The 17,241-nt window shown below is 36.2% G+C and overlaps 1 protein-coding gene across 1 annotated transcript; it reads left to right on the top strand.

The window, feature by feature from the left end:
• The first annotated feature begins 13,274 nt into the window (after positions 1-13,274).
• On the top strand, positions 13,275-16,849 carry LOC107823824 (protein trichome birefringence-like 19). The gene is given in 3 exon segments (XM_016650530.2): positions 13,275-13,754; positions 15,824-16,480; positions 16,482-16,849. Coding segments are annotated over 3 exon segments (1,209 nt in total). The 5' UTR covers positions 13,275-13,322; the 3' UTR covers positions 16,602-16,849.
• The last annotated feature ends 392 nt before the right edge of the window (positions 16,850-17,241 follow it).

Here is a 17,241-nt window from a genome sequence, read left to right as displayed (position 1 = left end):
ATTAGCTAATATTATATCGAATATAGCTTATATATATATATATATACACTATACTATATATATAGTATAGTGTATTATATAATACACTATACTATACACTTAGTATATATATACTATACTATACTATGCACTAAGTATTAGTGCATTAGCTAATATTATATCGAATATAGTTTATATATATACATATATTAATTGATATAAGTCGAGACGTTTTAATTTATTGTTAATATATATACATGCATATGAGTAGGTTATAAATCATACACTATATATAGTATAGTTTATTATATATCAAGGTATATTCGATATATATAGTATAATATAGTATATATATATATATATATATATATATATATATATATATATCGAATATAGCTATATATATATATATACATATATTAATTGATATAAGTCGAGACGTTTTCATTTATTGTTAATATATATACATGCATATGAGTAGGTTATAAGTCGATGAATCAATTTACAAGTGTATCAATACCTAAAAGAACCCGTCCCTGTGTTCCGAGCGCTTCATGTTCTTATATATACATACCTAATATTATATCGAATATATATATATATATATATATATATATATTAATTGATATAAGTCGAAACGTTTTAATACCTAAAAGAACCCGTCCCTGTATATATTGGAGTATATAGTGTGTGTGTGTGTATATATATATATATATATATACTATATTATACTATACTATACTATACTATGCACTAAGTATTAGTGCTGTAATGACCCGACCGGTCGTTTTGAGCTCCGGCGCATCATTCAGCAGTTTGAGTCCATGAGCGGCTTCATCTCAGGTATATTGACTTGTGTGTATGGTCAGAATTAAAAATTCAGGAAGTTTGAAGTCAAATCTAAATGGAAATTCTCATTTTGAACTTAAAATTGAAGAAATGAACTAGGATTGGAATTTTGAGTAAACGACCTCGGAATTGGGATCCGAAGGTTCCAGCAGGTTCGTATGATGATTTCGGACTTGGGCGTATGCCCGGATCGGGTTTTGGATAACCCGGGAGCGTTTTGGCACCTATTGTGGAAGATAGCATTTTAGAAGAAATTGCATCAGTTTGGTTTAAAATGCATTTCAGTGTTATTGATGTCCGTTTGGGATTTCGAGACTGGGAGTAGCTCCGTATGGTGATTCTGGATTTGGGAGCGCGATTGGAAGTGAATTCAAAGGTCCGTAGGTCATTTTGGAGCCGTTCGACTAAAGAGGGAAAATTGAAGGTTTTTGAGAAAATTTGGCCGGAAGTGGAAATTTTGATATCGGATTCGAAATGCGAATTTTATGGTTTGGATAGCTTCGTTAGGTTATTTGGGACTTAGGAGTGTGTCCGGAATATTTTTGTGTTGAAATATATGAAATATGTGAAAAATTTGAAGAATTTTGATATTTAATATTGTTAAAGTTGACTTTGGTCAACATTTTTGGTAAACGGACCCGGACCCGTGATTTTTCGGTCTCGAAAGGTTCATAGAAAAATATGGGAGTTGAACGTGTTTCCGGAATCGAATTTCGAGGTCTCAGGCCCGAGAAATGAATTTTTTCGAGAAATTGTTTTCTGAAAATGAAAATAAAATTTGATCAGAAAGTAATGGTATATGGATCGTATTTTGGTTCCGATGCCCGGTACAGGTCATATATGTTGGTTAAGCTCTTCCTGTAAAGTTTGGTTACAAACGGACGTTGTTTGACGGGTTTCGGCCTTAAATTGGAAAAATTGAAAGTTTATGAAATTTGAAAGAATTCTTGGATTTAAGGCTCAAATCATTGATTTTGATGTTATTTTGGCGATTTGATCGCTCGAGCAAGTTCGTGTGATGTTTTAGAGTCAGTTTTCATATTTGGTTTGGAGCCCCGAGGGCTCGGGAGTGTTTCGGAGTGATTTCGGACTTAGGAAAAATTGCAGAAAATTGCATAAATTCTGCTGCGAGTAGTCTAGTTTGGAAGCTCATATCTTGTAATCTATAAGAAATCTGAAAAAGTGCAAAACACTAAAGTTGTAGCCCATACATTCTAGTTTTCGGAAAGTTAAACCATTCGCGATTTGGATATCATATCAGAAAGTTACGATGGATCGAAAAGGGCTGCCGGAGCAATTTCGACAGAATTTACGATGCATTTAGAAGCTCGTATCTCGGGATATATAAAGAGTTATGTGGTGTACAACCTATCAAATTAAAGATCTTTGAGTATATTTTCTAAATATTTAAACCGTTTGTAATTTGGATATTTATACAAGACGTTATGGGTGTTTAAATAGAAGGTGTCCGACAAGGAAAAATTTTAATAAGATGTACAACTTGTATAGCACAAGTGCAAGGTACAACTCGATTAAGCGCGGACAGATTCTTTTATACACGGATTTAGCTCATTTTTCTTCATTTCTTCAAAGTATGGACGATTTTTGGGGAGCTTCAAGAGGGGATTTTCATCATCAATGTGAAGGTAAGTTATCCCCACCTATTTTGAGTTAAGTACATCAATTATGTATGGATTTGAGCATGAAAATTGTAGAAAAATTGAGGATTTAGGCCTAGGGATTTGAAAATAAGATTTGGTGATTTGAGGGGTCAAATGAACTCCGATTTTGGTAAATTTTATATGTACGGACTCGTGGAGAGACGAGGAATCCGGTGATGTGACTTTCGTAATTTTTCGAGAAGTGGGCCCTGGGCTCGGGTTTTGCTAATTTCGGGATTTTCGACATTTTTCGAGTCTTTTCGATTGGGTTATATTCACTTAGCCTATTGTAACCTATTCATTGTGGTTTTGACTATTCGATGCGCGAAGAGGTCGATTCAAGAGGAAAGGGCATTGCGGACTAGTCTACGGCCGGTTAGAGGTGAGTAATAGATGTAAATGCTGTTCTGAGGGTTTGAAACCCCGGACTTTCACATCGTAACGCTATATTGAGGCGTGACACGCATTTCATGGCGAGTGCGGGGTCGGATACTATTGGGGATTGTGACTTGGTCCATCCCGTGTGATGTTTATACTATACTGGTGATTGATACACATACTTCATTGATATTACTAGGCTTGAAGTAAAATCCTTCGAGGATTGATATTACTGCTTAGCATGATTTGCATATCATTTAATTTCAGTCCAAGGTTTTAAATGCTGTTTTGCAAACTCAGCCATAATTCTAAGTGTTGAAAACTTAAATGATATTTTTAAATAAATTCCGGGCTGGGAACTTCTATTTTGTAAATGCCCAAGGGGCTTATTATATTATTTTCTGGACTGATTATAAAGTGACTTGAAATAGTGGTAACAATGACACTGTGTGATATACTTGAAACAATGGTAACAATGACACTGTCTGATATACTTGAAATAGTTGTAACAATGATACTGGATGATATACTTGAACAGTGGTAACAATGGCACTGTATGATATAAATTGATCAGGTAACAATGGCTGACCGGTCAGGTAACAATGACTGACCAAGATATTGCGCTTGGGCTGTAGGAGCCCCTCCGGAGTCTGTACACACCTCTAGTGAGCGCCGTCGACGATAAATAAATATGGATGGCTCGGGCTGCACGCCGCAGTGGGTACTGGACTGTACCATCATATGCATTGCATTGCATTCATGTATTTGTATTTATACTGTTGTTTAGCTGCTCAGTTCCATATGTTGTTGTATATTTGGATTTTAGCTTACTTTGTGTATTTACGGGATTTTCTTATCTTCGGACTGTAGTTACTTTTATTACTCACTGGGTCGGAGTACTCACTTTACTTCCTGCACCTTGTGTGCAGATCCAGGGCAGTTTCAGGCTCAGTAAATCCAGTTGATCAGCAGATCCAGCTTCTGGGAGTATCGAGGTAGCTGCACGGCATTCGCAGCCATTGATCTTCTCCCTCCTATCCTATCTCTTTATTTCCACATTATCAGACTTTGGATATACCTTGTATTAGGATGATATTCTGTATTCTAGAGGCTCAGATTCGTGACACACGGTCCTAGTGAGATTATATTGTGTATTTTGTTAAATTCTTCAGTACTTTAATCTTGCTTAATTGATATTTCTTTCCGCTATTTTTGATAAATTGGGTTAAGTGTTGAATAATGGTCGGGCTTGCCTAGTAGTGTGCTGGGTGCCATCACGACCGAGATTTGGGTCGTGACAAGTTGGTATCAGAGCCTAGGTTACTTGGTCTCGCGAGTCATGAGCCAGTTTAGTAGAGTCTCGCGGATTGGTACGGAGACGTCTGTACTTATCCTCGGGAGGCTGCAGAACCTTTAGGAAAACTTCACATTCTTGAAATCTTATCGTGCGTCCTTAATTCAGCTTGAAAAAGTAACTTTTACAGTTCCTTCCATATATTCGTATGCGCGAACGAATGCTCAGTATTAGATGTACCTTGATGGCTTGTAATTCCCTGATCGAGGGACGAGGTGTAATCTCTGTGAGTTTGATGTTAGGCCAGTCTGGAGGACTTGAGGCCGGATCTTTGCCTATGGCTTGACCACCGAGGTGCTGATTATGTAAGCAAGTGTTTTGAACTTATATGTTTGGTGTTGTCCCTATTAGTGGGAATGATGGATGGATAGCTACATGATGAGTATGTTACAACTGTGAGACGTATCTATATTACTTGGAAGTGACGATGGAGACCTGCTGGATGATAGATGGACTATTAAGTGTTTGATTTTCATTATGATGCTTTGTCAAGTTGTGGATGTGTTGTTAGGATAGTTTTGGTGATTCTATGGCAGGTGGATAGGCCCAATTACAAAGGAAACTCTACCGAAATTTTTGAAAAATTTGGGGCTTAGTAAAAATTTTGTCGCCAAAAGAGTGGGCTTAACTATTGTGTGAGTAAATGCAAGAATTGCAGAAGAGTTAAAATTCCAGATGATTCATGTTTCCACGAGCTTATGATGGAGTGAGTTTAATCTCACCATGATATTACGACAACAATAGAGTATATGTGTTGTGATCTATGGCTTCGAGCCAAGTTGGGGAGCTTGCTGTTGATTAGCTGATTGCACGGTTTATTACCTGCGTGAATTCTGGTTATTGGCGTATTGGAGGGTTATTGCAGCTACGGAAAAGGACCATGAGTGGTAATTTGAGTAAATGAATTGTTGGATGCATGCTATGGTTAGCCTTATTGGCTCATGTTCAGACTTGAGGGAAGATTCATGATTTATGCCTCGTATAGGTGCAGGCTTCGAGGGAAGTGATTCCTCTAGGTGCTTTATCGAGAGGGTATTCATATGTTATAAAATTCAGTAGAGTTGGTTGCATTCGAGGCCAAGTCAAAGCTGGGTGGCTCTCAATAGTGGTCCTAGTTAATTCAAGAGGTAACGTGTGGTGCCTAATGATTTTGAGTCTATAAGTACGGTTAAGAGTCAAGCTTTTGAAGCAGCTTATGAAGAAAGGCACAGAATGTTCTATGATGTTTTGACTTGCGGTGTAGCATTTGAGAGACATGAAATGGTCATGGTATTTGAGACAGCATGGTCTCGTGATTTAAGGTCACTCGGGGTGAGTTTGGTTGAAATAAGTTAGGTGTTAAAGGGAGATATTATTATTTCTAAGGCAATCAAGGATAAATTGGAAGGAAGTAGATTGATTAGCCATAGTTGAGTTGGTATACTGGTGTCAGTGATCGGTTCGTTCAGCGTGATCGAGTTATGCATGTGAGGCTTGTCGGCCGCAGTGATGAGGCTTGTCGACCGTAGTGATTGATGTTATTCTGAATCATTCTTCTGTTAGGGCCTATTATGAGTAGGCGGATCCTAGAAAGTGTTATGGTGGCTTGGACAACTACTTAGAGATTGGCATATTCGACGATTATGAGGATTCGCCTGTATGCTGCTATAGTTCTCCCCGAAGTGAGTTAAATGGAAAGTCTTATGTGATGAAGTATTAGCCTATCGGCGGTTCCAGAGTTGTGATGGAAATTGCGTCTATCGTATATTGGCACGTGAGGTGCAGTGAGTGGTATGGAATTTGAAGTAAGGACCAAGGTTGCAGTTTGGTCAATGACTGTAATGTCACGATCTCGGATGAGCAGTATATGAGTTTCAGTGTTTCGAGTAAGATGGGTATTGACGTCAGTATCACCTGAGGTCGGTGTTCTGTGAGAAAGGCTTTGCATCCTGGTTAGGGATTCTTGATCGCTTTTCAGCGTTAGTGCAGCCGGTGGTTTGGATGTGCAGACCCGTTAATTATTTCGGAAGATGGTGGGAGCTTGTCCCACAGGAATATTGTATAAGTGTGACATGTAGTCACTTGATTAATTAGAAATTTAAACCATGTATGAGGATTTTGGTAATATCATCCATTTGAGAATTTATGCCTGGAGGGCACTCTGTTTACTGGGTTATGGACCTGTGAAAGATTATTGGCCTATCTTGGCACGATCAGGATCGACTTGAGGTTGGTGGATAGATTTAAATATGGAAGTGAGCCTTACGTCAGGCCAGTTGTATTTATTTTAGCAATGCGCTCTTTATAGAAGGATAGTCGTGGTCTTATTTCGTGGTCAGTTAATTCATGTAAAGATATTTTGCACCGTATGAGTTGTGAGACGGCTTGGTAAATTCCTTATGTGTCAAGGTTCCGCTCAGCGCTGATGTTATATGAGCAGGATGAGACTTAGATCATGTATCGCACCTCAGTTGTGCTTGAGTTTGTAGCCTATAGCGCTATATGTTTCCTTGGGAATGATATTATGCACCTTAGTGTGTTTATGACCGATATTCGGTATTTTGATGTGATGAGCTATTCAGCTCGACGTATATCTCCTTATGTGAGTTCTATATGTGGATCGGGTGACACACCACCATGGGTATGTTGTTTGGATCGGGTTGCACGCCGCAACAGTGTGATGTTCAGTTCGGTGCCCATATTTGCTTTTGTGTGTTCTGTTTCCCTGTTTTCTGAGGAAGTCTATGTTAGTGTGCGAGTTGAGTAGTTCCTTCTAGAGTTCGCCTTCCTTTTGTATCGCGTTCGAATTGATAGCATACTGGCACATTGTGGCGTCTTGTGGGATTTTTGATTATGTCTCAGGTGGCTTATTGCCTGATTAGTTCGTACTGGGTGAGACGAGGTTACTAGATTTGGGGTCAGTGCAAACTGATTATATGAAGTATATTATAGAGCAAAGATCATTCTTTGGTTTGGGACAAGGTAATGGAACTTGTCAGGAGTGTAGATCCAATGAATTGTTGATTCAGCAGTTGGTTGTGAATTTCGGCACATCTCTTCAGTCCTATCGGTGTAAAAAAAATAATAATAAAATAAACTAGAGCAAGACCTGTGTAGATCATGAGATGCAATGGGAGCATCAGATTCGTGGAATTTCGACTATTATGTTTAAAGAATGTTATTGTGGTTCTATGAGTAAAGTGATGCAAAGTGTGAATTCAGCAAAGTTATGCAGTCATGTTTGGGTACAACGTGTGGAGATTGATATGGTGGTCGTATGATGGAAACAGGCTTGGCAGGGAAATTCAGGATGTTGGAATTGGGCCTAATGGCTTATTTGCTTGAATAAATAAGTATATCTACAGAATTATCGAGCTAATGTGCTCAACGGAGTAGTGGTATCATGGGAAGGTGCATGATGTGTTAAACAAGTGATTTCAGACTACTTCAGTGTAGTTCTCAGCACGTTCGAGGACGAACGTATGTTTAAGTGGGGGAGATTGTAACGACCCGACCGGTCGTTTTGAGCTCCGGCGCGTCATTCAGCAGTTTGAGGCCATGAGCGGCTTCATCTTAGGTATATTGACTTGTGTGTATGGTCAGAATTAAAATTCAGGAAGTTTGGAGTCAAATCTAAATGGAAATTCTCATTTTGAAAGCTTAAAATTGAAGAAATGAACTAGGATTGGAATTTTGAGTAAACGACCTCGGAATTGGGATCCGAAGGTTCCAACAGGTTCGTATGATGATTTTGGACTTGGGCGTATGCCCGGATCGGGTTTTGGATAACCCGGGAGCGTTTTGGCACCTATTGTGGAAGATAGCATTTTAGAAGAAATTGCACCAGTTTGGTTTAAAATGCATTTCAGTTTTATTGATGTCTGTTTGGGATTTCGAGACTGGGAGTAGCTCCGTATGGTGATTCTGGATTTGGGAGCGCGATCGGAAGTGAATTCGGAGGTCCGTAGGTCATTTTGGAGCCGTTCGACTAAAGAGGGAAAATTGAAGGTTTTTGAGAAAATTTGGCCGGAAGTGGAAATTTTGATATCGGATTCAAAATGCGAATTTTATAGTTTGGATAGCTTCGTTAGGTTATTTGGGACTTAGGAGTGTGTCCGGAATATTTTTGTGTTGAAATATATGAAATATGTGAAAAATTTGAAGAATTTTGATATTTAATATTGTTAAAGTTGACTTTGGTCAATATTTTTGGTAAACGGACCCGGACCCATGATTTTTCGATCTCGAAAGGTTCATAGAAAAATATGGGAGTTGAACGTGTTTCCGTAATCGAATTCCGAGGTCCCAGGCCCGAGAAATGAATTTTTTCGTGAAATTGTTTTCTGAAAATATTTAAGGAAAAAGAAAATAAAATTTGATCAGAAAGTAATGGTATAAGGTTCGTATTTTGGTTCCGACGCCCGGTACAGGTCATATATGTTGGTTAAGCGCTTCCTGTAAAGTTTGGTTACAAACGGACGTTGTTTGACGGGTTTCGGCCTTAAATTGGAAAAATTGAAAGTTTATGAAATTTGAAAGAATTCTTGGATTTAAGGCTCAAATCATTGATTTTGATGTTATTTTGGCGATTTTATCGCTCGAGCAAGTTCGTGTGATGTTTTAGAGTCAGTGTTCATATTTGGTTTGGAGCCCCGAGTGCTCGGGAGTGTTTCGGAGGTGTCTCGGAGTGATTTCGGACTTGGGAAAAATTGCAGAAATTCTGCTGCGAGTAGTCCAGTTTGGAAGCTCATATCTTGTAATCTATAAGAAATCAGAAAAAGTGCAAAACACGAAAGTTGTAGGCCATACGTTCTAGTTTTCGGAAAGATAAACTATTTGCAATTTGGATATCATCTCAGAAGGTTACGATGGATCGAAAAGGGCTGCTGGAGCAATTTTGACAGAATTTACGATGCATTTAGAAGCTCATATCTCGGGATATATAAAGAGTTATGTAGTGTACAACCTACTAAATTAAAGATCTTTGAGTCTAGTTTCTAAATCTTCAAACCGTTTGTAATTTGGATATTTATACAAGACGTTATGGGTGTTTAAACAGAAGGTATCCGACAAGGAACAATTTTAATAGGATGTACAACTTGTATAGCACAAGTGCAAGGTACAACTCGATGAAGCGCGGACAGATTCTTTTATACACGGACTTAGCTCATTTTTCTTCATATCTTAAAAGTATGGACGATTTTTGGGGAGCTTCAAGAGGGGATTTTCATCATCAATATGAATGTAAGTTATCCCCACCTATTTTGAGTTAAGTACATCAATTATGTATGGATTTGAGCATGAAAATTGTAGAAAAATCGAGGATTTAGGCCTAGGGATTTGAAAATAAGATTTGGTGATTTGAGGGGTCAAATGAACTCCGATTTTGGTATAATTTATATGTACGGACTCGTGGAGAGACGAGAAATCCGGTGATGTGACTTTCGTAATTTTTCGAGAAGTGGGCCCTGGGCTCGGGTTTTGCTAATTTCGGGATTTTCGATATTTTTCGAGTCTTTTCGATTGGGTTATATTCCCTTAGCCTATTGTAACGTATTCGTTGTGGTTTTGACTAGATTCGACGCGCGAAGAGGTCGATTCAAGAGGAAAGGGCATTGCGGACTAGTCTACGGCCGGTTAGAGGTGAGTAATAGATGTAAATGTTGTTCTGGGGGTTTGAAACCCCGGACTTTCACATCGTAACGCTATATTGAGGCGTGACACGCATTCCATGGCGAGTGCGGGGTCGGATACTATTGGGGATTGTGACTTGGTCCATCCCGTGTGATGTTTATACTATACTGGTGATTAATACACATACTTCATTGGCCTTGTGCTGATTTGTAAAATCCTTCGAGGATTGATATTACTGCTTAGCATGATTTGCATATCATTTAATTTCAGTCCAAGGTTTTAAATGCTGTTTTGCAAACTCATCCATAATTCTAAGTGTTGAAAACTTAAATGATATTTTTAAATGTATTCCGGGCTGGGAACTTCTGTTTTGTAAATGCCCAAGGGGCTTATTATAATATTTTCTGGACTGATTGTAAAGTGACTTGAAATAGTGGTAACAATGACACTGTGTGATATACTTGAAACAGTGGTAACAATGACACTGTGTGATATACTTGAAATAGTTGTAACAATGACACTAGATGATATACTTGAACAGTGGTAACAATGGCACTGTACGATATAAACCGGTCAGGTAACAATGACTGACCAAGATATTGCGCTTGGGTTGTAGGAGCCCCTCCGAAGTCTGTACACATCTCTAGTGAGCGCCGTCGACGATAAATAAATATGGATGGCTCGGGCTGCACGCCGCAGTGGGTACTGGAATGTACCATCATATGCATTGCATTGCATTCATGTATTTGTATTTATACTGTTGTTTAGCTGCTCAGTTCCATATGTTGTTGTATATTTGGATTTTAGCTTACTTTGTGTATTTACGGGATTTTCTTATCTTCGGACTGTAGTTACTTTTATTACTCACTGGGTCGGAGTGCTCACTTTACTCCCTGCACCTTGTGTGCAGATCCAGGGCAGTTTCAGGCTCAGTAGATCCAGTTGATCAGCAGATCCAGCTTCTGGGAGTATCGAGGTAGCTGCACGGCGTTCGCAGCTATTGATCTTCTCCCTCCTATCCTATCTCTTTATTTCCACATTATCAGACTTTGGATATACCTTGTATTAGGATGATATTCTGTATTCTGGAGGCTCAGATTCGTGACACCGGGTCCTAGTGAGATTATATTGTGTATTTTGTTAAATTCTTCAGTACTTTAATCTTGCTTAATTGATATTTCTTTTCGCTATTTTTGATAAATTGGGTTAAGTGTTGAATAATGGTCGGGCTTGCCTAGTAGTGTGCTAGGCGCCATCACGACCGGGATTTGGGTCGTGACAAATGGCCTCAGCCACACCATAGCAATTATATCAATGGGTCGGGCCTCCACCTCTTAGGCGCCATCTATTAAAACGTCTCGACTTGTATCAATTAATATATGTATATATATATATAGCTACTTATATACTATATACTATATTATACTATATATATCGAATATACCTTGATATATAATACACTTAGTATATATACTATACTATACTATACTATACTATACTATACTATACTATACTATACTATACTATACTATGCACTAAGTATTAGTGCATTAGCTAATATTATATCGTATATAGCTTATATATATATATACACACATATATAAGTCGATGAATCAAATTACAAGTGTATCAATACCTAAAAGAACCTGTCCCTGTGTTCCGAGCGTTTCATGTTCTTATATATATATATATATATATATATATTTATATATAGACACACACGCACGCTTCGTATAATCAAGAATATATATATATATATATATATATATATAATTATATATAGACACACACGCATGCTTCGTAGTACTGCTTAACTGCATATATAGCATGTTAGAGTATATTTTAGTATATTCATCCTTTGTATTACAAAAGTGTTAGCGGGTTACATTTATATTATTTAGATAGTAAATACAAAAGTGATTTTTAATTTTGACCATTGTTGACCTGAAAAGAGACCAACTTTGGTCGCTAAATATACATAAATTTAAATTAGCGACCAAAGTTGGTCGCTAAATTTAAATCAAATTTATTTATATTTTATATAATATTTAAAATAATAATATAATTGTTAAACGTTAGAACTCGATCCCAGATTAGCGACCAAAGTTGGTCTCTATTTTCGTAAGCGACCAACTTTGGTCGCTAAATTTGAATTATATTTTTTTATATTTTATAAATTTTTTTAAATAAAAATATAATTATTAAAATTTTATAATTGGGTCCCATTTTAGCGACCAAAGTTGGTCGCTATCTGCTTACCCCTTAATTAGCGACCAACTTTGGTCGCTAATTTAAGTTATATTTATTTATATTTTATAATTTTTTTAAAATAATATTATAATTATTATAATTATATAAGTGGGTCCCCCTGTAGCGACCAACGTTGGTCGCTAATCTCAGTATACCTTTGACCAAGCAAGTCTGATCAGTCCGGTCAATATTTTGACAAAATTAGCGACCAAGTAGCGACCAACCTTGGTCGCTAATGTATATCAAATAATTATTTTATTATTTTCGCCAATTTAGCGACCAACTTTGGTCGCTTTTCTTGACAGACAAACTTTGGTCGCTAAAGTTTGGTCGCTTTTTTCTGGAATTCTAGTAGTGAAAGAGTCGGAAAGGAAAAAGAGGAGGAAAGAAGCAAGGGACTGAGCGACGAAGCGAGGTTTGGAACCCTTCAATTACAAAGTGGAAGATGACCCTCACAATGGGTAGAATTACTGCATTTCTTATATTTGACTCTTCTACAATGCATTAATAATAGAAAATTTTGATTTGTAGTAGAAGGTAATTGCGAAGCCTTGATAGCCCCTCTAGCATTCGAATATTTCCTTGAAGCCTAAATATGCAATGCAAGGATATTTGCAATTTTTTTAGAAAAACTCCTAGACCAGGTGTTTAGAATCAAACAAGTATTAACAATCATTCAGCGGATTATATCAACGTAACAGAAAAAAAGAAGAGATTTCGAGTTGTTGTTCAACATGTTTACGAATTTTGCGAGGCTGTCAAAACTTAATATCATCTTTATTCTACCTATCTTGTTCAATTGTTCACAGGTTAGTGAGAGGACGAAAGAAAGCAGGAGGAAGAGCAAAAGAAGCGTAAGAGGAGAAGAAAGAAGGATGAGGAAAGGAGTAGGAGGATAAGGAGTGGTCATCGTACATTCATTGGAGGTGCACATGGTATAAACGAGTTGCCATCGTACATGGTATATATTATACCAGATTATAATATAAAATGAAACTAAAAATGTGATCAAAGGAAGCATAAAATAATACAGAATTTAATAAAGTGATAGGATCCAAAAGGTGCTACTTGTAGGATTGCATATAGATGTTCGTAACTTACAGCGGAAGACAATTAGCACGTCCGCTGTATTGCATATATAGAAGTAACAAGTGATATATTTGAAGGCATTTTTCTCTACTTCTCCCCACATTAGATCTACTTTCGCTTTCAATCTTCCATTGAAGAAGCTCCAAACAATGGAGTTCCCTTGTGGGAAAAACTCCCAAAATGCATCTCAAAGAACCCCAAAAATATTCATACTTATAGCTTTACCATTAATCATTCTAGGTATTATCTCTCTTTACCACCCTTCTTCTGTCACATATATATTAAACCATCATCCGCTCCATGAAAAATGTGATATCTTTCGAGGAGAGTGGATTCCAAATCCAGATGGTCCATATTACACGAACACGACATGTGGGGAGATTCACGAGCACCAAAATTGCATGAAATATGGTAGGCCTGATACAGATTTCTTAAAATGGAGATGGAAACCAAAAGGATGTGAGTTGCCTATCTTCAACCCACATCAGTTCTTGGATATGATGAGGAATAAGTCCTTGGCATTTGTTGGAGATTCAGTGGGAAGAAACCAAATGCAATCTTTGATATGCCTCTTATCCCGGGTAAAAAAGTTATTTCACTATCACTATATGTAACTTGAACTTTTACTACTACAATTATGCTTGTGTATTGATAGTGTAAAAAGATTTTACACTATTTGATTAAATTGGCCTATATAACCTATCTATAACAACAGATAACTCTTCATACAAAGCCTGAAAAAATGCAGCTTGAACCTTTGTACATTACTAGATTAAACGGACCATGGTTCTTCACTAACCTTAGTACGACTCGAACGTTCATATCACTGATTGGGAGAGAAATTTTTACCGACTGAACCAACCTTACTTGTCATGCTATAAATCATCTTGTTTCATGAAACTCTGGTGTAATTTGGAGTATCAAATTGACTGTTATCTTTTACTGGGTTAATGAACCCACATGGGCTTGTATAGAATAATGCAGAGGTTAGGTTTGGTGTAACCAAAGATTGACGTATTTCAAGGTTTAGGTGAAATTCTATTGAAATCACCAATTAGGATTGAAGTTCAAATTACGAGTGTTTCTTTCCTTTTTTCTTCTATTTTATTTCGCGATTAATAATTGCAGGATTTTTATTCTACATAAAAATAATGTTATAATTGTGATATAAACAACTCCGGAAATACCTGTACGAAAAACAAAACAAAACCAAACATGAAACATAATAATCTCACATTTATCTTCGATTACCGGAGGCGGATTCAAAATTTAAACTTTATGGATTCAATCTTTAAGAATTTTTAATATGAGCCCATTATATTTTCTAAGTTATGGGCTCATGTCTATTATTTGTTGCAATCATATATAATAGATTCTTATAAATATATTTATATTTGACATCCCTGTTACTTTAATACTACATAAGCCCTTGCCAATTACTATCCTTTATCCTTCTAAGCAAACGACCCTCAACATAGTTTGCTGCATTGCAATTTTAGCTTCATAAGTATAGCAGAGGTACTTAGCATTCTCAGATCTAAAGTTCTTTCTTATAAAATATTTCCTTAAAAAATGACAAACTCTGTAAAAGAATCCAAGCCTCACCACGTGAGTTCCTAACCTGTTTCACATTCAAGAAATATTTAAGAAATAAGAACATCACGTCCCTTATCAGAGATTTGTTGACTAAATCGTTGACAACAAGAATCCAATACCATGGTCCTTATCACTATTCCCTCTACAATAATTCTTAGTACTAAAGTGCAAATCCTGAGAATAATTAAACAAGTAGTTATTACATCGTGACGTAAAGTTTGGTGGTTTTCTTTCTAGTTTAGCTTAAATGCAGGGCTACAACACCACAAGTGCTACACTACATTTGCCTAACCAAAAATGAAATACTTTTAAGAGTATAACCCAGTTTATCCCTTAACCTTTATAGGTTAGGGAAAAGATACCCATCTCCTTTTGAATGGGAAAGGAAACCCCCTTGTGCATTTTTTTTCCTGATTAGGCTTTTTTTTTCTTCTTCTTTCAAAACAATCCTTTTTTGGAGGAAATAAATTTGACACTAAGAAATATTTTTGGTGCAATATTCTGTAAAATTTTGGTTGCACAAATTACAGTAATTTATTTTTAAGTAAAATCTTGGATTAATTGCTTTGGAATCTGGGGATCTATCTCATGGATATTATAGTTTCACTTTTTTATTTTTACTCTAAAATATTTTCATTATGTATATTGGTTTCAAGTGGATAATTTTTCAACTTTCCAATCCTATGTTTTATTATAATTTTGTCTCTAAGCGTTTATATGTATTATAATGGTTAAAAATCATGTCTAAATTCACATTAGATCATTTTTCGGGACATAGTGAGTGATTATAACAACCCCTAATGAAAATAATTACTAACTCACTGTTTTCCTTTTCTTCTTGATTTTTTTCATCTGAGTTTAAGTTTTTTCCACGATAAGCAGATTTTTTACATTAAATTGTTGACCTACAACAACAGGTAACTCTTCATGCCAAACATAGCGTGAATAACAAGATATCCTAAAAGATATAGTAATGACTTGCTACAATTGGTAAATTACTATGATAATATAATTTTTTTTAATTATATAACTTATATCCTTTTCCTTTATGCAGGTAGAGCATCCAATTGATATCTCTTCCACTCCAGATTTCAATTTCAAGAGGTGGAAATACAAAACATACAACTTTACCCTAGCAACATATTGGTCACCATTCTTGGTCAAAATGGAAGAAGCAGACTCTGATGGTCCTAGGCATGATGGGGTTTTCAACATTTATCTTGATGAACCTGATAAAAAATGGACAAGTCAAATCAAGGAGTTCAACTATGTCATCCTTAACTCAGGCCACTGGTTTAGTCGATTAAGTGTTTATTATGAGAAAAATCAAGTAGTTGGCTGCTGGCGTTGTGGACTACCAAATATTACTGAACTCCCAAATTATTATGGGTACGAAAGGGTATTTAAAACAGCTTTGAAAGCCATCAATAACTTAGAAAATTTCAAGGGTACAATTTTTGTTCGGACTTTTGCACCTTCTCATTTTGAAGGTGGAGAATGGAATACAGGTGGGAATTGCTTGAGAAAAAGTCCATTTACAAGAACTGAAATAGTTTTGGAAGGTTTAAATTTGGAGTTTTATAAGTCACAAGTGGAAGAGTTTTGGGTTGCTGAGAAGGAAGGGAAGATAAAGGGAAAGAATTTTAAATTATTGGATATAACACAAGCTATGTTATTGAGACCAGATGGTCATCCAAGTAGATATGGGCATTTGGCCAAATGAGAGTGTAGTGTTGTATAATGATTGTGTGCATTGGTGTTTGCCTGGTCCCATTGATTCTTGGAATGACTTCTTGCTTCACATGTTGAAGATAGAACAATTGATTCTTTGAGGCAAAGCTCGACACTAGAAATTTGACCTTCGAGTGATCATTTGCATATTTGAATAATTTACACATAGTTCAAGTATTTAGTATGAAAAAAAGTAATTATGATGTTATTCTTAAAATAATAAAATTTCAATGATCTTACGTGAGATTGACACAAGATATGTTACATATGCTAAAGATTGGCTTGAAGTTTAATGTAATGTAGTCGATTTATAGGATTTATGTTATCAATAAGTGTAAGCACGTGATTTTTGCCCTATATGAGAATTACTTTCAAAAAATTTAAAATCAAATGATTTTCCTTGGGGTGCAATTTTGTGAGGTTTTGTGATATTTTTGGATAATTATTTGTATTTGTCTGTGCTTGTTTATTTATTAAATTAATAAAAAATACAAAAATATGCCGCATTTTGCATGTAGGATTTAATTCTACAATTGTTAGTAATTAAATTTGTTTTACAAAAATTAAAAATTACAAAAATAGGCATCTTTCGCATTTTTAGCATTTAATGTCCAAATGAACAATTTTATGCTTAATTATTACTTAATTGTGCGTTAATTGTTATTGGGAGTTAATTTGCGTTTCTATAACTTAATTTAGTGCTTAATAATAATTTAAGTATTTTTATAATTTAGTTTTAGA

The sequence above is a fragment of the Nicotiana tabacum genome, chromosome 22, assembly GCF_000715075.1.
Source record: "Nicotiana tabacum cultivar K326 chromosome 22, ASM71507v2, whole genome shotgun sequence".
Classification (NCBI taxonomy): Eukaryota; Viridiplantae; Streptophyta; class Magnoliopsida; order Solanales; family Solanaceae; genus Nicotiana; species Nicotiana tabacum.
This window is presented reverse-complemented; position numbering and strand designations above follow the sequence as displayed.